The 21,526-nt window shown below is 49.0% G+C and overlaps 1 protein-coding gene across 7 annotated transcripts in view; it reads left to right on the top strand.

The window, feature by feature from the left end:
- The window catches only part of TRAK1 (trafficking kinesin protein 1), a 99,213-nt gene extending 77,910 nt beyond the window's left edge, over nucleotides 1–21,303 (top strand). For 3 of the 7 annotated variants that reach the window (XM_082412780.1, XM_082412781.1, XM_082412783.1), the window contains 3 exons: nucleotides 5,668–5,886; nucleotides 15,346–15,448; nucleotides 18,496–21,303. In XM_082412780.1, coding sequence (XP_082268906.1) covers nucleotides 5,668–5,886; nucleotides 15,346–15,448; nucleotides 18,496–19,294 — 1,121 coding nt within the window. In that variant the 3' untranslated portion in view covers nucleotides 19,295–21,303. Of the gene's footprint in view, nucleotides 1–5,667; nucleotides 6,007–15,345; nucleotides 15,449–16,255; nucleotides 16,347–18,495 lie in introns of all 7 variants that reach the window. The other 4 variants (XM_082412782.1, XM_082412784.1, XM_082412785.1 and 1 more) reach the window with 3 other exon arrangements.
- The last annotated feature ends 223 nt before the right edge of the window (nucleotides 21,304–21,526 follow it).

Here is a 21,526-nt window from a genome sequence, read left to right as displayed (position 1 = left end):
TTTGTTGACTCACATGTTCTGCTTTGGTCTTCAAATAAAGAGGGTGTGGCTTTCCTCAGATGCAGTGTGTTCTGAGCGAGGCTTCTAGACCTCCGCGGTTTGGGGGCCGGGAAGGGGGTGACTGTGGAGGCGAGTGAGTCCTGTCCCTCCTTAAGCCTACCTTTTCCAGGGGCAATTCAGTTTCTAGTGTCAGGGACACCCTAGATGATTAACCTCATGGAAAAACTCTCCTTTTTTCCTTCTTTTTGCTTTAGGCATTATAACATGTGTTCCCCTTACCTACCACTACCCTGCTGAGAGCCACTAAGTGCTTGTAATTTTCTTTTTTTTTTTTCCTCCTTTAGTTTGGAAACCCATGAGAGTTTGAGAAGGTATTTCAGAATTCTACTTCGTATCTAATGCAAAGCCAAATCAGAATTTCTGTAAGGCAGTACTTCTCAACTTTTTTTTTATTACCCTCTTTAAGAAGCCATTTTAGACATTAATTCCCAATCCCTACCCCCCCAGAAAAGTTAATGTCATAGATATATGTATTATATGTGTATCTGTGCCTAAAGAGAGTACCGTTATTCACCCCAGAAGAACCAGTTTTCAACCCTGGGGGGCAGTATCACCCCTGTTAGGATGCATGCTGTAAAATGAGGTTTTACTTGTTAAAGACCCAAGAAATGCTGGGTGCCATAATTCTCCAAAGGAAGGAAGAGGGTGGGCAAACATTCTTTTTTCATAATTACTTTTTAATTGTATAATTTAGGTCCTTCTTAGATTTCAGTAGAGGGATGGCTCATCCTTTTTTTAACTGTTTATTCAGTTGTAAGCTTGGTGATTGTTTTCTGATCCATAATTATGTCTGTTTTTCTTTCAATAAAATCTTCCATTTCTGCAATTTTACTTTTTGCCTTTCTTTTCTTTTTTCTCCTTTGTCTCTCAAAGGTCATTGGAATTTATCATCTCTATCTTGTCTGCTTTCTATATTTTACTTTGTGTTTCATTAGATCATCTTAAGGATGTGTTTTTGGATTCATTTTCCAAGCATATGGTAGGAAGAGATTTTTTTTTAAAGTTATTTTGACCAATTCATCTTTTTCTCTTTTAATCTTGTGACATAGATAGCAGTAGTTTTGTGATAAATTAATAGAATAAGAGGAAATCCCATTAGATTTGCAAGATAAATTTCAACTATAGTACCCTGCTCACCAGGAACCCATATCACTACCATTAAAAAGTCATGTCTTATCACTATGGGCTGTAAGGTATCCTCATGATAGAGATCTATCCCTCTGGCTCCATTTTGTAGTCCTCTGACTTCTTAGCTGTTTAAAATACAACCAATATGTTTTTTCTTCCTCTCCTCTACAATTACTTCTGTGTTACCATGTTGAATTTGATATGGTGAACTGCTGACATGGAAGTCTGCCTGATGCTGGGTTCATTACAGCTCTAACTGTGGTGTTGGATAAGTTACTTTCCCTTTTGGAGCCCTGTTTCCCTTATTGTGAAATAGGGCTCACATCTGCCGCACAAGATTGTGGAAAGGAATAAATGTGATGTGTTTTTATCGTGCCCAGCATCTGATAGGTGCTTATTAACTTGTAGGCTCCTTGAACTTGCCCCTATTCCAGTAACTCAGGTATAAAGGCTAGCCTTACCAGTGTTGAGACCTGGACCAGCATTGTGCTGGGGCCAATGTTCATACATCCTTTTCCACTGCCACCAAGAAGCTGATAGGATTCCCATGCTCTCCAGTGGCCCAGGTAAATGTACCTGTGGTGAGGCCCCTGGAGAATGTTGGCTGGGATCATAGCAGATAGCAAATCTGTGTCGTCCATCTGTGTCTCCCTTACCTATTTAATTAATCTTGCTATCTGCTCATTGGTGTCAGCCAAAATAACTGGGCTAGGTGTTTAAGAATGCTAGCACTCTTGTCTCTTCACCTTATCTTACATGTTTTAAGCAGGTAAAGGACAAACAAAATATTCAAACTAGAAAGAGATATATCGACATTAAAAAGATGAATCAGGCAGTATTTTTCCCCCTCTATTTTGCTCTTCCTTTCTGATTGATTATAACCAGATAGTATTTCCAAATATAAACAAGTTAATATGTAATTAGGGAAAAGCATACACTTCCAAGCTGTACATTATCCAGCAGGTTTAGTTCTAACTTTTAAGCCCTAGGTGCTCTGCTGACATAAATGGATTTAGTTTTCTTCTCCTTTGGTGACATGAAAACCTTTTAGTTAGAACAGTGGGGTGTGGAAAGAAAGCAAACAGAAGGAAAGGGGCAGTGACCGTAGTTACGTTTCTGCGCTGTCCACGCCCTGCTCCATAGACCATCTTGGTGCCGACTAGGAACATGAAGGTTCCCCTCTTTGCCTGCCTGACCCCAGCTTCATTCACATGTGGGTGGGAGAAGGTGATGGTAATGGGAGGAAGCTAATAGTACAGTGAACCTCCTGCTTTGTGCTTGACAAATAAAGGAGGCCAGGAGGGGTGGGCACGGCAGGTGTGGGGGGAGCTGGGGAAACGGGATAGGAAAGAGACAACAAAGGCTCTGAATAAGGCAGAACCCCTCACACTCCACCTCCCATCCACTGCCACGCCTGGACCACCACGTTTGCTCGGGCCTCAGAACCAGTCAGGAGTGGAGATGGTCCGTGAGCCCCCTGCATGGCGTAACTCACATGACAGTCAAGTTTGCAGAGGGTTTCACCAATAGTCACTTTTGTAGAATAGAAAACACCTGTTTGAGAATTAGAACACCATTCACGTGTGTTATTGACCTGATTTCTGAGGTTCACATTATGTGAGGCCTCCTCAGTGCCGTCTGAGAGGTGGTGTTTATGGTCAAGAGGCTGGGCACTGGAGCCAGCCTGGGTTTAAAGCCTGGCTGTGCAGCCTCTGGCAAGTCACTTTACCTCCCTGCGCTCGGTTTCCTCATCTGTAACATGAGGATGGCAGGGTTATCCTGATGACTGAGTCAGTAATGTAGGCTTCTTAGAAGAGAGCCTGGCCCTTAGTGCTCAGTAAAGGCTGGCTATTCCATGAGTAAAGGAGGCCTGAGGTGTGGGGTAAAAAGGCACGTATTATGCATCTTTCAGCATAACCTTTCCATTGTAATCTCACTAGATTTCCTTGCTCTGCATTTTCAGGGAATGCAAAATACTCCATGTACTTCTGTAGCCTCTTTAACTCCAAATAGCAACTCTCTGTAGCCTCATTTCTCTCTCGGACTCATGCATGGGGTGGGGAGAGATGGGGCAGCCTGTTAAACAGATGGAGAATGGAGGCCCACGGGACTCTTTTCCGGGCCCAGACCTCCAGCCTCAATGAGTTCTTTCCCGGTGCATTGTAAACGTCTAGAACCCCCTTCAGAAGGATGAGGAGATCTGCCACTTCCTTGACATGGTTCTTCACTTTCCAGTGTGTTGACTTTCCCTTTAGTCCCCTTCCCAATGTGGCCATGGCCACATTGCATCTGGGGATTTCTCATCTTCCTTCTAAGACCTGGATGTGCCGCCCCAAGCTGGGTGTCGTAATGCCTTGTTTAAAATTTCTCCCCAGTGCAGTTTTGTTGCCAGGAATGTGGACATGTGAACAGTGAACACACAAACCGGGGGCCCATTTTTGACTATTATGCGTGGAGGTCCCCAGGAGTGGCAGGAGAAACCCCATTGGTGGGAGAGTGTCCATCTCCTGGCAGGCCCTGGACGCCCACGGGGAAGCTGCACTGCCCGCCATTTATTCCTCCATATTCCCACTGAGCCCAGGTTCCTGGCTAGTTTTCAGACCTGTGGTTTGAGGAGGGAGGCAGGAGGAGTTTACAGAAAGAACTGGGCCTTTCAGCACTGAACCCTGGCTATGCTACCGCTAACTCAGTGACTCTGGAAGTTACGTAACTTCAGTGAACCTCTGTCTGTGAGGTGTGGGTAATAATACTTAACCTTGCAGGGCGATTTTGAGGAGTGAGTCTAGGTGATACATGTAAAGCAAGCTGCCCTGCTGGCACGCCTCCATACAGGGTAGCTTTTTAAAAAATGGTGCCGTGGCACCTGGGACTCAGGATCCCATGCACAGGTTTGTTTCATTATATGCACCTTTCATCTCTTTTCTTTTTTGCATTTAGAATATTTTCTAGTTATATTCAATAGGTTCGGGTTATGTAGATTGCTATCGTACTTGTAACACTTAAAACCGGGAGAGACCCCTAAGTGTGTACAATTTTTTCTCTTTTAAGTGGATTTGAAATTGCCCATTTGCAAAATCCTTTCAAGACTCCTCGGCCGAGACTGTCCCATAAGGAGTTATTTCCCAGCAGTGTTTTGGAGGCAGTGCACTCACTGGGCACAGCGGAGGGTCAGGGAGTTCAGTTACATTCCTGGACCACTTCCTGGCCACACTGCCTGCCTGCCTGCCTTTCACTTCTCTTTTATCTTGACTCCTGAGCTGCTGGCCCCTGGCATCCCTGGTTCCCCTTTCTGACGTTCCCCAGGGCATCCTGGTAGTCTGGAGGGATTCTTGCCCTCCCAACAGAGGATGCCCTCGGGAAACCAGCAGTAAGTGTCTGGGAGTTCATTGAGAACTGTTCCGAAAGTCTCTCTGTTGAGCGTGGAATGTTATTGGTGTGGCTAGCTTCTTCATCTGCGGAATGGGGATAGAATGCCCACGGGCGGGGCACCCACAGTACCAGGGCCGTGTGAGGGGTATTAAGTGTCCTAAGGGGGAGAAGGTTTGCTCTAGCAGATGGGTTGGGCAGAGTCTCGGCACAGAGTAACATGCTAAAGGTTCTGAGATGTAGTTCCTCAGTAAATAACACTTCTTAACCCAAGTTTCCTAAGCAGACTTGGTCTTGGAACACCTCTCTTTGGTAGCACGGGGTTTACCTTCCAGGTCCTCAAGGACGCACTCCGGTGTTATTACAGACCTTGCTTGGTGTCATCTGAGTCCCAGGCTCTGGTGTCAGCCAGGAGATGGGCTCCTCTGCTTCAGACCTCTGTGTGGACTTATGTGTTCTTAAATCACGTCTCTTTAAGCCAGTTCCCACTCCCCAAACCTGCAGCCTGTCAGGCTTGCTGGCGGAATACAGAAAACCTAGGTAAAGGAGGTGACGGCCGTGCCTACCGCTTCTCTGTGTGCTACTTTAATTTCTTTTTGCTTTTCTCTTCTTGTGGGTCCTAGAGTTGGTTGGACATCGTCTTACTCTGCCTCTGCTCTGTCTTCCCTGTTCCCAGCTGTGTGTACTTGGTATAGTATCCACACACATTCCCCCCTCCCACCCCGCTTCTGTGCTTGCCTCGCTTATTTTTTCCGCTTCTAGTTCTAAAGTGATTCTGTGTTGGATTGGGCGGTTGACATCAGTTGATTAAAATAAAGAGTTTGTCACCAAACATCCTTGGCACACAGTATGGCGTTAATTTTACTTTGTAAAAAAATTGATTTTCGTCCTTAAATTGGTGCCCCTTCCGGGCGTGGAAGGGGATTAGCACCTGCTGCACAGCAGGAGGGGCAAGGGCAGCTCAATGGGTGTCCGTACCTGCGTCCACCTGTGGCACCCAGGGCCCCCTGGGGCTCACGCTCCGCACTGGAGGGTGGTGAACAGCCATCCGCTTAGACCCCCGTCCTAACCCTCTCTTCTCCCTGTCGCCCCCTCTGCCCTTTCTCCTGCAAGGTTCTGCCACCCTTCACCACTGGCAGCAGTTGGCCCAGCCTCACCTCGGGGGCATCCTGGACCCCCGGCCTGGTGTGGTCACCAAGGGCTTCCGGACGCTGGACGTTGACCTGGACGAAGTGTACTGCCTTAACGACTTCGAAGAAGATGACACAGGTGACCACATTTCCCTCCCGGGCCTAGCTACCTCCACGCCAGTTCAGCACCCAGAGACCTCAGGTGAGAGGTCCCGAGCACGCGTGACTGTCTCAGGCAGCAGAAGTTACCCGAGCCGGCCTCAGGCTTTCCCAGAGGAGATGCAGGAGCCGCCAGCGGCCGAGGAGGAGGAGGAGGGGTCTGGTGAGGGCATCGCGATCACTCCTGTAAACCTGGCATCTCTACCGGAGGCAGAGTTCCGGGCCATTCTCACTTCTGTCCCGAGCACCATCCGTAGTGGCTCTCTGTCTGTAGCTTCTGCTCGTCTGTGTGGGTGATGATGAAAGCATTCCCACTGTGCAGTTCCGTTTTTTAATAGAGTCTGATGCCTCCTTTTGTAACCAATGGGTGCGGCTCCCTGCCCATCTTGGAGGTGCATGGCCCGGCGGGCTCTTGAAGGGGAGCAGGAAAGGCTGCTAAAAAGAAGTAGATTATTGCCCCCTATCAGCTCCCACTTCCCTCTCTGGCTCTCTCCCCGTGTCTAAAAGGCAGCTTCTTGGGTCCCCTGGTGACTTCCAAACTGAGCTAAGCTGAGTTGGGCAGTTTTAGGGGGCAATTATGAGTGCTGGATCGTTCAGAAGGTGAATGAGAGAATCTGTTACCTACACGATGCATTACAATTGGAAGAAGCCCAGAAAGTGTTCAGGATTTCAGAGATCGCTTCATAGACCAGCCTGTTCCCTTTCCTAACTGCAGTGAAGGCGTGTGTGTTTTCTTTCCAGCTTATACATTTGTTCAAAGTAGATTTTTTTTTAAAGTGTTTTAGCAATACTCCTTAATCCAGCAAACCCTGAGAGGATGTCAGTAAGCTTTCTTAGAGAGAGAACTCTAGATGAATCTGGAAAAGAGCACTGGCTGATCTCTGTGCCCACCTCCCTCCACCCCAGTATTAAAGATATGACCATGAGGTTGCAGAATTACACATCCTAGGCGTCACTGGGATGAAAGGCTTTGTGCCCAGGGCCCTGGCATCACAGGGTCACGTGGTTTACTATTTACCTCAGACTTCCTGGACCCCCCCCCGGCTGCTTGGGCTGAGGGGAGAGACCCAGAAAAAGATGAATTAACCCGATGTCGTCATCCTCATGACATTCCCAAGTCACCAGATTTGAGGAGAGGACATTCATCTTTGTGACTGATAATTTTCGTTCATGAGAGGTACAGCACTCCCCATCGAGTACAGGGCAGGAGAGAGCTGAGGTTCATGGTGGTGTCTCCCATCCCCTGGCTAAGTTCACACACCTCTGGCCAAGGAACTTTTCTTTTTTCTTTGACATAAACTTTAGAGGCATCATCAAGTAAAAAGGATTATTTAGCACCTGGGTTTATTTATGTCTTATTTTATTTCTTAGCCATTGAGTTGCCAGGTTAAGCTTGCAAGGGAATGAAAATGCATGTTATTTAGGATCTTCTCACTTAAGAAAAGGAACCCTTTTTCCTTCGGTACTGTTACCTCCCTGTGTCATCGGCACTGGCGCCCCTCTGGAAGGCAGACAGTGGTACAGGAGACACTGTGTCTGCTGATTTTGTGGCTGAAGGGGCAGGCATCGTGTTGAGTGTGGTGACCCCTCCCTGCAGTCTTGCAGGTGGATTAGAAGGTGAATCCTGTAAATTTAAAGAAGCACCATTTGGTTTCTCTTGGAGAAGTCGTAGAGAAGGAATAAAGCTTATCAATTCAGCTAAGAATATCTCTCTGAGGACAGAGGGACCGAGGGGACCAGTTATGAGGAGCTAAGTCCTAACCACTTTCCTTACCACACACAAAGGCGTATCCATTGCTTCTTCCCACCTTCCTCAAACCTGCAGCAAATCCATCCCAGCAACTTTGAGGAGAGGCACACTAACGTACAGTGGAAACTCTAGAGGAGTCACATTGGTAGTGTGCATCCAGAAAGAATTATATAGATTGCTGAAGGTAATTTAGGGAAGGTCTGATCATCTAGGCAAAGGTTCTTTCGAGCTTGTTTTCTGGGTAAGAGTTGGTAAAAGCTCATTGCAGGAGGGAAAGGCACGAACAATGATTTGTCTCTTTCTTCTCTGTGGGGAATGACAGAACCACTTTGATTCTAGGAATGTAAGAAGCACGTCACTCTACATAAATCATCCCAGGGGCCCTGAGTGGCATTATGCACACAATCTTGGAGTCACAGGTAGACAGATAAGTTTCAGTGGGAAAGCCTGGGGCATCCTCTGTCTTGGAATTTGTACCCCCGCTGGCCTGGTCCCTGCCTTGATCTGCCCTTTCCTGTTGCCAAACAGCACAGTGCCAGGAGCTGCCATCTTCCTGGGAAGACTTAGTAGGGAGAACCTTTGAAGACAGAAGGTGATTAACCTTTCTTTTTTAACAGCTGGTATTATGGGAGGCAATTGGGAAAACTTGTATATTAGGCACTTTTGTCTAGAGCCTGCTCTCTCATAGAGAAAACATTTTGAGTACTGAAAAATATTTATTAACATATTTTAATGTATTATGGTGTCATTATTTGATTTTTATAATCCCATGTCTTTAAAAAGGATAAATCCTTGTTATATTTGTAAATAATTTAGATGATTAAAATGGATTATGTAAAAATTTTTAGATTACAGTTTTACTTTATTTCAGTAATATATTTTATGTTTTAATTCATATAGAAAGTACACGTTTATCAGAAATAGACATAATCTCGTACTGCCAGTGTTCTGAATTTTAGGTGTTTATGTGTAGAGGAGAGCCTGCATGTGGTAAAGGATTAAGATCCGAGTTTAAAGTCACACAGTTAGGTCAGCAGATGGTTGGATGGACAGTCCAGGTGAATTATCTTGGATGCCTTGATTCTTAAAGGAGAGACAGAGGCAGGATTAAAGCAATGTAGAAGAAAGCAAAGGTCAGTTTACTTAATGCTCATACACATGGAGACCATTTCCAGTGGGAGAAATATCCTAAAACAGGCTCCTATAAAACATGGCAGCCTATCTGGCAGTGGTACTGCAGTGGAGCTCTGTGTCATTTTGGGGGCTGAGTGTTGAAGGCAAAAATCACATTTGGTCAAAAGTGCCCTTGAAAATCCCTGAAGCTGCAGCACTTGGGCCCCCAGAAGCAAAAGCCAAGAACTAGCTTCCTTTGTAGCTTTCTTATTTGATACGTAGGTCCAGGTTCTGTTCAGGAGAGGTTACGTGAAGAGAAGGGAACAGCTGGTGGATGAAAGGAGGCAGACAGAAAGCTCGAGGACCTGAGTATCACTCCAGCCTCCTCTGGGGCAGGGGCTGGTGTGAGCAAAGCCCCGGGTGGGCATCCTGTTGCACTGTCAGTCCCACTGCAGAAGCAGGACCCAAAGGGGCTTGTGAGGCAACATTGGCCGTGAGGACCTGATGAATCTAGAAGGGAAAGTCTGGTACGTTCGATTCACAGACCCTCTGGGAAGTTTCCTTCTTATCTCCACCGAGGGAGTTGACAAAGAGATCCCACTCTAATGAGAAGACTTTTCAACCCCACCCTGGTGTGTAGCAGTTACAGGAGTTCGGTCATTACGGACAAAGCTGGGGTCTGCTCTCACCCCCCTGTATTAGGAGATGCTAAGGAAGCCCTGTGCGCTTGCATCAAAATGTATAGTAAACCAGAACCAGGCCAGTGCAGCCCAAAGTGAAAAATGAATGAAGAATCACATAATTGACTCATCCCGAACAGCACGGAGTCAACCCTGCTTAAAATTTCCAGAACAAGCCCGCTCGCTGGAACCGCTTTTTCTATGGAACCTCACCTCTGAAAACCATAGGAGGGCACTGCCGTGCTTCGAGGGGCACCCACTTGGATTGTTGAGTGGGCGTTTGTTTGCACAATGCCTCTTCTAAAGTGGAGGGCCCTTGAGGTAGCACGTGGGTGCGCGTTGAGGTTCCGGTGAGTTGTCCAGTTGCGCCGCCTAGTGACGCACGGGAGAAGTGCGCTCTTGAACAGGCTCCGGTAGCACCAGCTGGATGATGGACTTGAGGCAGCTTAGCCAGGCCCGCTCCCCGCACCTGTTGGTGTTTGCCACAGGACAGACATGAAGGCACAGGGCGCAGGGTCCAGCTTTGTTGGCATCCGAAGAATCCAAAGAGACTCTTGCGTTTGCCCTTTTGATATTTTAGCAGCATTCTAAAAAGTGATTTGGGGACTTCCCTGGTGGTCCAGTGGTAAAGAATCCACCTTGCAATGCAGGGGACATGGGTTCGATACCTGGTCAGGGAACTAAGATCCCACATGCCGCGAGACAACTAAGCCGGCGTGCCACAACTACTGAGTTCGCACGCCTCAACTAGCGCCTCCGTGCCGCAAACTACAGAGCCCACGTGCTCTGGAACTGGCGGGCCACAGCTACAGAGCCCATGCACCCTGGAGCCTGCACGCCACAACTAAAGAAGAGAAAACCCACACGCCACAACTAGAGAGAAGCCCGGGCACCACAATGAAGATGCTGCATGCCTCAACAATGATCCCGCGTGCTGCAACTAAGACCTGCCGCAGGCAAAAATAAATAAATATATCTTTTTTCTTTTTTTAAGTCATTTTATCTCCTGAAGATACCCCAAGGGCCACCTGAGGGAATTTCTGGTCCTCTCTGTGCCATTCCGTGAGATTGTTCCTCTGTTAAGTCAGTTTTTAGATGAAACAGAGTAGACAGCTTGGTGTAGGGGGACAAGTAGACTTTTTATTTTTAAAAATTTTGCAGGAAACAAAAGTTGTACAGAAACCAGGAAGAGATCTTGTGATGTGGTTCACAATCTCTGTGCTAGAAACCTCCCCGGTGCCTGTGGGCTGGATGTCTGCATTGGGGACTCAGGGGTCCCTAGAGCTACAGGACCAGACAGGGGCTGTGTAAAAGAAATGCTTAAGAAGCAGAGAAAAAGAGTCACAGGCCCATGTTAAGCCTGGAACTAAGGGCTTAAAAATGTCATCTTGTAACACTGTGTAGTTTAATATCACTTTTATTTTTTAAAGAGAAAAGAAGCTGTACTGCTGTATCTGAAACTGCCCTTGATTCCCTACCCCCCCAGAGAAAAACACTTGTTAAAGCCACATTAATCCCAAACAGCATTGATGTTAATGATGAAGCACAGGGCAAACAAAGGTTTTATGGAGTTTTTCCCACATGGACTCATCATAGAACTTTTTTTTCCAGAAAAATTCACATACAGAGTTATATAAAGAAGTGATAGAAAAAGTATTTAGAGCATTTTTCTATGCCCTGAGAGTTTAGTTTTTTAGGAAGAATTCTAAAACATTGCTTTTTTTAAAAAAAAAGAAAGGGCATGTAGCTGACAGGCAAAGATATGCACCCCACCTCCACTGTGGTTACTCCTTGAGCAAAAAACAACAAAGTCATTAGGTCATTAGAAGCTGGTAAAAAGATGAAAAAAAAAAAAGTACCGATGTTCGCAGGGCTTTCAAAGCCATACCTTTAAGCTGGATGGACAATGCTTTTACTTTCAGTAGGTTTGTTTTTGCTTGGACAGAAAAGGTCGGCCGGTGGATGCCACTGTTGATGTGGTGACAGCTACTAGAATTAAAGGAGGTGGGGGAGGGAGTGTGTGTGTGTGTGTGTGTGTGTGTGTGTGTGTGTGTGTGTGTGTCTTGGTGAATGAGTTTATAGAAATGGCAGAGCAGATCCAAGTCGTGTGACGGTAGCTTCACACGACATGTTCAAGTCAAGAAAAGGGGGAAAAGGTCAAGGCATTTTGTGTATTTTACACAAGTTGGCCACTTCCCATGAAGAGTGGGAAAAGAATCTGGAAGGCTCTCAGTATGTCACAAAGATTAAACCCCTTTTTCCAAGATTTTGAGATGGGTTTGTAATTTTAAAGAAAATATTTTAATAAGTTACTTCTGTAAGCCAAAAAATAGCTTGGATGTGTAACATGGCCAGCATTCCTCTGTCCTCAGAGATCCCCTTGGAAGCCGTGTGTGTGTAGGTCCCAGCTCCCCATAGAGTTCAGTAGGTGCAGCTGCACCCTGACAGCTGTGTGGGCTCCCGGGAGGGTTCTTTTAAGGACGATGCTACGATGGCCTTTAGAGAGAGAAGTTTCTGGTCTCCCCGGCACATTCCCAGCCTGGCCTTCCCTGTGGGTGGGGGAAGAAGGAAAGCATCGTTCCAATTGACCGACATGCATGAGCTCGTGTGAACAGATCTCATCCCGCGGACGGCCAGGCTGCAAAGCCCAGTCACCCTGCAGGTCCCCGCCACTATACCCAGCCTTATCCGTGTTTCTTTCCTCTTCTCACCATTGGATCCCTGGGCTGCGAGGAGAGCACTGGGCTTTCCTGCCCATCTTCCCTGGAGACCCGAGCCTTCCACCAAGCAGCAGTCACCCTGGTCTGGGTAGCACACTTGCAGATACTCCCCAGTGTGGTCTGCAGGGCATCCAAGAAGGAAGCCCCAACTCACTGGAGACTCAGGGCTGGGCCAGGGCTCCCTCACGGCTGGCTGCGGCCGCAAGATCCCAAACACCCAGTTTTCCAGTCAGTACCAGGCACCATGTGCCCCCAGAGGAGCACAGCCAGTCAGAGCCATTTACCAAGTGCACCTGCTCTGGGTGGAAAGCACACCTGGGTCGGTCAGAGTGCAAGTGAGCAGGGGAACTGTCCCCCTTATACAGCCCTCTGAGACCCCACCTCGGCTGAAGGGTGTGTGCTAGCAGGTGGCACATTTTAAAGAACAAAAAATCTGCACGGTAGCTATCTGTATGTAGTTCACCAACGTAGACGATCTTGAATAATCAAGGATTAATGAAGTTTAAAGGTTCTCTTTGACAGATGAGGATTTTGTACCAGTTTCAGAACCTGCGGGAGGAGGAACAAATAAAAATAATAAAGGTTAGGGTCTTTTGAGGCAGGGAAATGCAAGTTCATTCCTAAATAAAATACTTGATGAAAGTACTTGTCAGTGTTAATACTTTTGGCTCAGAACACTGCAGTCCTCCAGTCAGACCGAGAAAAGGAGTGAGGATTTAAGTAGGAAGTCAGAACATTTAATCCAAAACCCCTGTCCTTGGAGGCCCCAAGCAAGCAGCACGAGGTTAACCCCCAGCACCTAAGGCAGGGCTTCGGGGTGCAGTGGTGACTGCAGTAGTGAGCGCTCCCACTGAGCCCCTGCTCCCTGCCTAGAAGACTCTTGTCAGTCAGTGCCTCTTGCTTTGGGAATTTGCTCTCTCCTGTTCACAGAACTGTAGGAATCAGCCCCCAGCAGCTCAAGGAGCCTCGGGTGACTCACTCTTTCTGTGTTGTGTCCCAAGGAAGGGAGATGCTGCAGCGGCCCGGTGGGCAGTGGTGACTCGGAGAGCTGGCCGGTCCAGGCGTCCCAGTGGTATTGCGGAGGGGCCGAACCTCTGCCTTTGGCACTTTTGATCTTTGTTGTTGATTTTCCTTGGTCTTCTAAAGCTGTCCATCGCTTCTGGGGAATGATGACCTCTGAATTTTAGCAGCCTTTTCCTATTCCCAAAACCCATTTGCAGTAAGATGGGTTTTGCTTTTGCTGATGCAACTGTCTCTCTAAAATGTCCGTCTCACACTAGCTGTTGCGATTGAAGATCCGATATGCAGTGGGGTGGAGAAAGTGAACATGTGTGACCTTTTGATTTGATATTCTGGCCATGTATTTAAATGGGGTACACTTCTAAGTTTAAATCAAGCCTTGCTTTTGTTTGATATTTTTAAAAAATGTTCTCTGTCTTTCAACTGTTCTGTCTTAATTACTTCTACTTACTGCATTTTTCTTTCCTCCCTCCCAAATAACCCCTCACGCCTGTTATTTGGGATGCTTTTCTCAGGTTTTTTGTTGCTTTTGTTTCTAGACCTTATTGCAATCAGAGAATCGTGATTGGTTGGTTGCCTTTTCTTCATAGCTTCTTCCATTTTTCTTTTGCTTGCAGTAGTTTCTCAATTATCTGAGTTCCTAAACCATTACGTTTTTGGTTGAGAAACAAAGATGCATAAAGGCTATTCTTACGTGTGTTTTCCACCCCCCTCCTGCTTTGCCTGGAGCTCCCTGTGGCTGGGAGTTTGCTCTTGTGGCCATGGTGCTGGCTGCCATGCCAGGGGCCACGGGAGCCTTCCTTGACACAAAGACATGGATTGGACCACAGTAACCAGGGGAAACCAGTCTTGCATAGCTCCTGAGTCACCGCCACCATTTTTGTGCTTTGGCTTTGTCCTGCCTGCCTTCAATTTGCGTGTCTCCAATATTTTTTTGTTTGTTGGTTTCATCTGGTTTCTAGTTTTTTCTTTTCTTTTTTAAGATGCGATCACCTGTGTGTGGATCTGTAGGTTTGGGGCACCGATCTCTTCTGGTTTGTTTTCCTTTTCCTTTTTGTCAAATGCAAGAGAAAACTTGCCATAAAGAGCTAGAAGATTCTAGTTCCAGCCTTTTGAATCTTCAGCGTGCTCATGGCCTCCAATATCCTAATCCGTTGTCTCCCAGGAGGTCTCTGGGGGCTGAGAGGCTGCAGGGGTGGAGTGAGTGGGGAGGGGGGATGACCCAGACCTCACCTTGCATGCTATTGGGAGCAGCAGCATTTTTCCTTTTTTTTTTTTTTCTTTTTTTACATTTGAGTTATGAATGAGGATGGCCTCTACAATCATGATGTCTCCTGTAGACTCTATTCCTACTTATCACCTGCCAGCTTTCTGATGCATGGTCCTAACGCTTCTGTGATTTACTTTGCTCCAGATCGTAGACTTCAGCTGCCTTAACAACCCTTTGGAGCTTTCAAAGGAAATAAGTTGAGGACAACTTGTTCTGTCTCATTTTCGTCAGAAACCAGACATCCTAGAGATGGCAAGAAAGCAGCCCGGGGGGACTGGTGCTGCTTGCACCGTTGTGTGTCAGCCCAGCCCAGGTCCTGGAGCTTCAGCCCCACAGAGAACCCAGGCCCTGGGACTCCTGCCACGTTGTTGCTGAGGCAGCTGAGGCCCCGTCTCCCTCCCTGTCGACCACAGTTAGACAGTAGTGGAGCCAGCTTCCTCAAGCCCCTTTTTGTGTAAACAGAAAAGGGAGCCCGTGAGCCTTGCCCTGTTCCCAGGTGCAAGTGCCTCTCCCTGCCCTGCACCTCTCCCCTCCCCTTGGCAGAGTTTGGCACCTATTTGCCAATGAAAAGAAAAGTAAAGCAACAAAAGAAGGAAGCCGATTTGGACCTCTGAGGAGGGAACCCAAATTTACCCCCAAGGGCCCATTAGCCCTTCAAACTGGATCCACTACTGGCCAAAGAACGCTGATGGGAAACCCTGTCTGGACTGGGTTGGAAGCTGGAATTCGATGCTCTGCACACCAGTGCTCAAAAGTGTGGTTAGTTTTGAGGGACCACCTTCGATCCAGAACATTTGCGTTTCACCTTCCTCGCCCAGATCCAGTTCACAAGGTAGCCCATCGTTTCTTGCATCTGTCCAGGGCCATGCAGGAGTTTGACTTTTCTCATGGGTGTACTTGGATGCAAGGACTATATTTTGTTCCTCCCTTCCCCCTCCCCCTGATTTAGCCCACCACCCTGGGAAGTGCATGTCACAGACAAACTCCACCTTCACCTTCACCACCTGTCGCATCCTGCATCCTTCAGACGAGCTCACGCGGGTCACGCCAAGGTAAGGGACCCGGCCGTGGGGTGGGCAGGGTGGGGTGAGGTTGAGACACTCCCTGTGAGACTTAACGTTGAGGAAAGCCGAAGTAGAGAGGCTCATTCAAATCCAACCCTAGCAAGTGAAAGCATCTCCCAAGCACTACAGTCACCTGTTCTGAGTCCCATCTTTTTTTCTTTCTTTTTTTTTGAATCAAGGCCCCTATTGATTCAGATCCAGCACAGATAGAGAGACCTGGACCCACTTTTAGTTGCTCTTTTATTGGCCATGGAAGATTCTTACATCCCTCCTCAACCAGCTGAAGTTTAGGGCACTACCACAGCCCCTAAGCCCAAGTCTGTTGGCTTTTTGCCCCAAAGTTTGTCAGTAGAACGTGTTCTTTCACAGAATGGAGTTACTGAGCCCTGTGGTAGCACATATGCCTCTGGCAATGGCCCCAGGGGCCATGCATCCCAGCCACCCTGTAATGACCGAAATGATAAAACTTGAATGGAACCACATGCCCAGCGTGGTCCATTTCCCTTGGGCACCTCCAAGAAGTGATAAGAGTTGGTACCATAGGACGAGAGGACTTGTATGGCCTGGTGGGGGGTGGGGGGTCTGCTTGGCTGGATTTCAGGCCTCCCAGAGCTTCCAGTGAAAGGGAAAATGGTCTCCCCCAACGCGGTGGCGTGACCCCATCAGCTGTTTTCTCTGTGGTACGAGGTTGGCAGGGTGAGTGGAAGGTAACTTACGGGAGAGAGGCGAGCAGGGCCAGCTCGGAGGGAGCAGCTGCCCCAAGGAACACCTTCAACGATGAATAATTCTCCGCAGGTCATGTGAGGAGGACGACGAAGCAGCCCCAGGCCCCGTTGAGCTGAGAGCAGATGTAGGGCAGAGAGTGAGCCCACGGGCGAGGCAGGGGGTGAGAACACCACCAGCAGGGCCTGCCTGGCAGGGCCCCATGAAGGAGCTGTGTGTGCACGCGTGGCCGCCACTAACCCGCGACGTAGGCGTGGACGTGTCCCTCTGGTTGTGCCTGGCTAACTCGGCCTTGACAATGGATACCCCCTAACCTGTCTAAATGCCCCAGTCGCGCCGAGTGCCAGCACTAATACAGGTCTAACCGAGGTTCTCACCGGAAGGGGACCTCTCAATTTTAGCTTGTCTCTCCGTCCCCCTTCCTGCCTCTGGAGAACCCGGCTTCCCTATCCCTCAGCTTTATGTTTGAAGAGATCGTGTTTAAAACCGCTGGACAGAGCTTCCCCCTGGGAGAGGCTGGCATCCTGGTGTTCTGCTGACTGTAGCCGTGGGACTCAACACCACACCCCTGCCTTCTTCTCTAAGTCCTTCTGGCCTCGTCAGGGATGAAAAAGCCTGAGAAGTCAGTAGTAGGAAAAGGCTTTTTGCCTGAGTTTGAAAGAATGGCAGCTTGAAACAAAATAGAGAATCTCCCTAGGAATGGCTCTGTGAACAAGATTTGAAGTCCAGATTTTTTTTTGGCCCTCTATTGCTTGTAGATCAGTTTTGTAGAATTCCACCTGTGCCTTTTGAAGAATCCACCTTTTAACCTTAGGAATCTGCTGTGGTTTCTAATCCCATGTTCCTCTGAGTGCTCCGGACCCACCAGCATCCCCGGTCCCGAGCTTGTGTGAGACGGGCCTGTTCTGTGTTCCTCACCCTGTGCAGACTGGCCAGTGGTGAGGTCACCTGAGTGTGCAGCCAAGTGACGCCTCAGCTTGTACTTGCCTTTGACCTGTCCCTCCTGCAGGAGGGGGCCCTGCTCCACTCATTCCAAGGACCTGCTCCAGAGCCCATCCCCTTCCTCCCCTTTCCCTAAGTTGGTGCTTTGTCCAAGGTATGTGGCCTGTCCCCTGTCAGGCTGGGGAGAGAGGGCTCTATCCCCCGGTTCCCGGGGACCACCCAGCTGCCTGTTCCCAGGGGCACCTGCAGCCCCTGCTGCGTCCTTGGGCAGGTGCCGGGACAGGTCTCATGAGACCCTCAGGAGGGATGTTTTCTGTGCCGCTCAGTTGCTCATCCAGCAACAGCTCAGGGCCTCCGTGCCTGGGTGGCCTCACTCCATCCCCGAAGCAGTTGTTAAAAGTGGGTCTCTCCTGGTTTTCAGGCAGACAGCAGTGCATTCCCCGCTGCTGCCCCTCTGTTATACCTTCTGCCCTAACTCCCTCACTGCTGGATACCAGCTTTTGGAACATAGTGGGTCCTCAGTCAGCATGACATGAGTAGACGAAGGAATCTTTCCACTTTTCCTTTAGTAACCAGGTTTCACACACCCAATGGGCCTTTTTCTAGGTGGTTCCCTAGATGAAGATCTGATAATACGTGACGTGGCTCCCTCTGTCCCAATAACTCCACTCATCAAGGTGGACTTGGGCACCCACGGGAGAAGGGCTAAAGGGCAGCAGGGTGCAGAGGAAAGAACACTGGTGGGAGTCAGGAGGCCCGGGTCTGCCGCTGACTTGATGGGCGCCTTCAGCCTCAGTCTCCCCATCACCCAAGGGTCCTCCACCGAGATGTCCCACCTGCTTCGGCCATTCCCAGGATAAACTCTCATATCCCGTAATCCTGGTTAACATCTTGCCTCAGGGAAGCGGCTACTGGGAAGGAAGGCAGGAATCTGAGTAAATTTGGTAGGGACAGAAAGCCTCTCTGCTGAAGGCCTTCCTCCCCTATCTTTGGGGTCCCTCAGACTTGTGTTTAAATCCAGGGTCTTCCCCTGAGTAGCTGAGTGTGACGTTGAGTAAGTCACGTAACCTGAGCCTCAGTTCCCTCACCTGCAAAGGGGACAGTTGTACCCACCCTCTAGGGCTGAAAGAGGGAAATCACATGCAGCTTCCTGTTAACTTAAACCATGTCCCCACTTCGGGGAATCCACGGCCCCTGTGGTGAGAGGGAAGAGCAGACATGGAAAGAGGCACCCGGGGAGCCTGGGCTGGGGGAGTCCCCTTAGCATGTCCTAGGCCTGCGCTGCGACCCTGCGGGCGGCTGGCCACGGACTGCTTCCTCGGTGCTCGTGGGCATTTTCTGATCAATGACCTGTTGTCTTTTCTGATCAGCCTTAACTCGGCCCCGACTCCAGCTTGTGGCAGCACCAGCCACTTGAAGTCCACGCCGGTGGCCACGCCGTGCACTCCGCGGAGACTGAGCCTGGCCGAATCCTTCACTAACGTCCGTGAGTCCACGACCACCATGAGCACATCCCTGGGGCTGGTGTGGCTGCTGAAGGAGCGGGGCATTTCCGCGGCTGTGTACGACCCCCAGAGCTGGGACAGGGCTGGCCGGGGCTCTCTCCTGCACTCCTACACCCCCAGGATGACCGTGATCCCCTCTACCCCGCCCAACTCGCCTATGCAGTCGCCCACGTCTTCCCCGCCCTCCTTCGAGTTCAAGTGCACGAGCCCTCCCTACGACACCTTCCTGGCCTCCAAGCCAGCCAGCTCCATCCTGAGGGAGGTGAGGGAGAAGAAGGCGGTCCGGAGCAGCGAGAGCCAGACCGACGTGTCTGTCTCCAACCTGAACCTCGTGGACAAAGTCAGGAGGTTTAGTGTGGCCAAAGTGGTGAACTCGGGGCGAGCCCACGTCCCCACCTTGACTGAGGACCAGGGACCTCTCCTCTGTGGGCCCCCGGGCCCCACGCAGGCCCTTGTCCCCGGAGGCCTGGTACCCGAGGGCCTGCCCCTTGGATGCCCGACTGTCACCAGTGCCATCGGCGGGCTCCAGCTCAACAGTGGCATCCGACGGAACCGCAGCTTCCCCACCATGGTGGGGTCCAGCATGCAGATGAAAGCCCCCGTGACGCTCACCTCGGGCATCTTGATGGGTGCTAAACTCCCCAAACAAACTAGCTTACGGTGAGGCTGGGAGAAGGCCCTTCCGCTAGAGGAAACCCGTCTTGCTCCCGCCTCCCTCTCCTCCCCCCGCACTGCGCACGCTCCCTCTGCTTTCCTCTGTACGTCCCCTCCTGAGCTGGACAAATCAACCTCGTGCCTCATGGGGGCAGAGTGGAGACTCTGTAAAATGTGTACATAGGACCTGGAGACCTGTATCCGCCCTGCTCTTCCTTCGAATCCCACGGGAAGCACCCCAGCACCGACATCGCTCTCTTGAGGACTTGGCCCGTGCTGGCCGGGGGCAGGGGCAGCCCGGTGTCTTTCCTTCTTCTTTCCTTTGAGAAGCACTGAACCCCCCACCCCGCCCCATGTGTGTTCTTATCCCATGGATAGGAAACCAGTGAATCTGTGGCTGGCTGCCGGAGCCACACATCCTGAGCTGTCACGTAGCACAGTGGCTGTGCCGCCTGGTGTCACTGGGCACCTGGCCTCACCCTCCCTGTAAGAGCGTAAGGGGCCTCCGTCCGCTGCCACGTGCAGCGGCCCCAACGGACGGTCGCTTCTTTTCTTGAGCTGTGACTTTCTCTTCTCATGCCTTCAACCTGAATTCATCCCTCCATGTTTTGTAATCCACTGTCGGACCAGACATCTGACCTGAAAGAGAATGTATTTACACTCCTGCTGCACCGTTTGGCAGCCCCTGTGTGTTCTGTGTGATCTGTTTTATTTTTCTGCGTTCTGTTTTGTTTTTTTAATATATGCAGGGAAGTAATGGTACTAGATGGGAAGTCGCAGTGAATGTTCTCTCTGTGGTTCTGTGACACCAAAATACAAGTTTCAGACACACCAAGCCGCTCCTGAGATAGCAGCTTATTTCTGGGACCCAGTGTCACAACCAAATTAAGACCAGACCCAAGGCGATTTTAACAATAGGAACATAAGGAAAGGGGGTTGGGGAAAGGTGGTGGATGAAATTTGTCAACAGTATAAGTCAAAGAGAAGAACCACGGCCAAAGGTAACACCAAACTGGTTCACAGAGAAATGAGGCTTTGGCGGTCCTCTTGTTCTGGTCCTTGTTCTGGACCGGAGACCAGTGAGCATGCTTTCACGTCTGTGGTCTTCTTCTGCAGCCATTCGATGCCCTCAAAACATGTTTTGCCCTCTTGTTTCAGAACAGAGTGGTCCCCAAAAGCCCTTTGTGTCCTTGTGCCACTTTTTATCCTTAGGAAAAGGTAGAGGTGTTGTGAGAAGAACCGTGAACAAACAGGGAGTCTGGTCCCATCGCTGTCACTGACTAAGTTTCAAACTTTTATTTATTATTTGTGTGTGCTGTATTTTAAACAAACATCTTCTGTCCTCTCCAGCTCGGTCACAGCGCGCCTGTGGCTTTCCAATCCAAGCAGGTCATTTATTTATTCTGATCTGAGGACTGCACTGCACATCACGGTGCTCTGTGGCCATTTGTTCCAGACATTTATGGAAGGATAACATCATATGCAAATGAAATTGTCCTTTTGCACCCCCCCATCACCCTCCTCCCACCACCCTTGGCAAAAGATGTATCCTTCAATTGAGTGAGTGTGACCTTATGTCCACTGAAGATACTTTGAGAAAGTCCCCAGGAGCAAGCTTCGGTCCCATGATTTCATACTATTTATTCTCTGAACACGAGGGTGTTGGTTAATTGTGTTTTCAACTCTCCTCGCTGTGGTATGTGTGCACTCACTGCAAGGAACTTGTATCTTTTTATTTGAATGTATTTTAAAGCAGTAGGTAGAATAACAAGGGGATATGAAAACCATGGATGGAACGGACCATTTTTTGTATTCAGAGAGAGGAGCCACCCATCATCACAAAGGAGATGCCCGTGTAAAAATCAACAATTCGGAGGTTGCAGTATTTAGTATAGTTAATAAATGATCAACATTGTGCAACCACTACCAAAAAGTGTGTTGTAATGCATCCAAAATCAACAATAAAATTTTATTTGCTAATGAATACCAATAAAATAAGTTCAAATGATGGAAACCACACTGCTATTCTGATTTGTATTTTGTTCTTTTCACTGAGGAGACGATCTCTATGAAAGACTTGAAGGTATTCAGCTCTTGGGGGAACTTAAATGAAAGTCATATACTTCTGTTGTAACCCACCTTTCTTTTAATGTAATACGTTCCCTTAGATAACCTTCCAAGTCACTTTGCAGTGGGCAGGGCACAGGACTAGCTCTGGCCAGTGAGCTGTGAGCAGAGAAAA

The sequence above is a fragment of the Balaenoptera physalus genome (assembly GCF_965194825.1).
Source record: "Balaenoptera physalus genome assembly, chromosome: 11".
In the NCBI taxonomy this organism is placed as follows: Eukaryota; Metazoa; Chordata; class Mammalia; order Artiodactyla; family Balaenopteridae; genus Balaenoptera; species Balaenoptera physalus.
The sequence above is the reverse complement of the archived record's forward strand: the minus strand, read 5'-3'. Positions and strand labels throughout refer to the sequence as shown.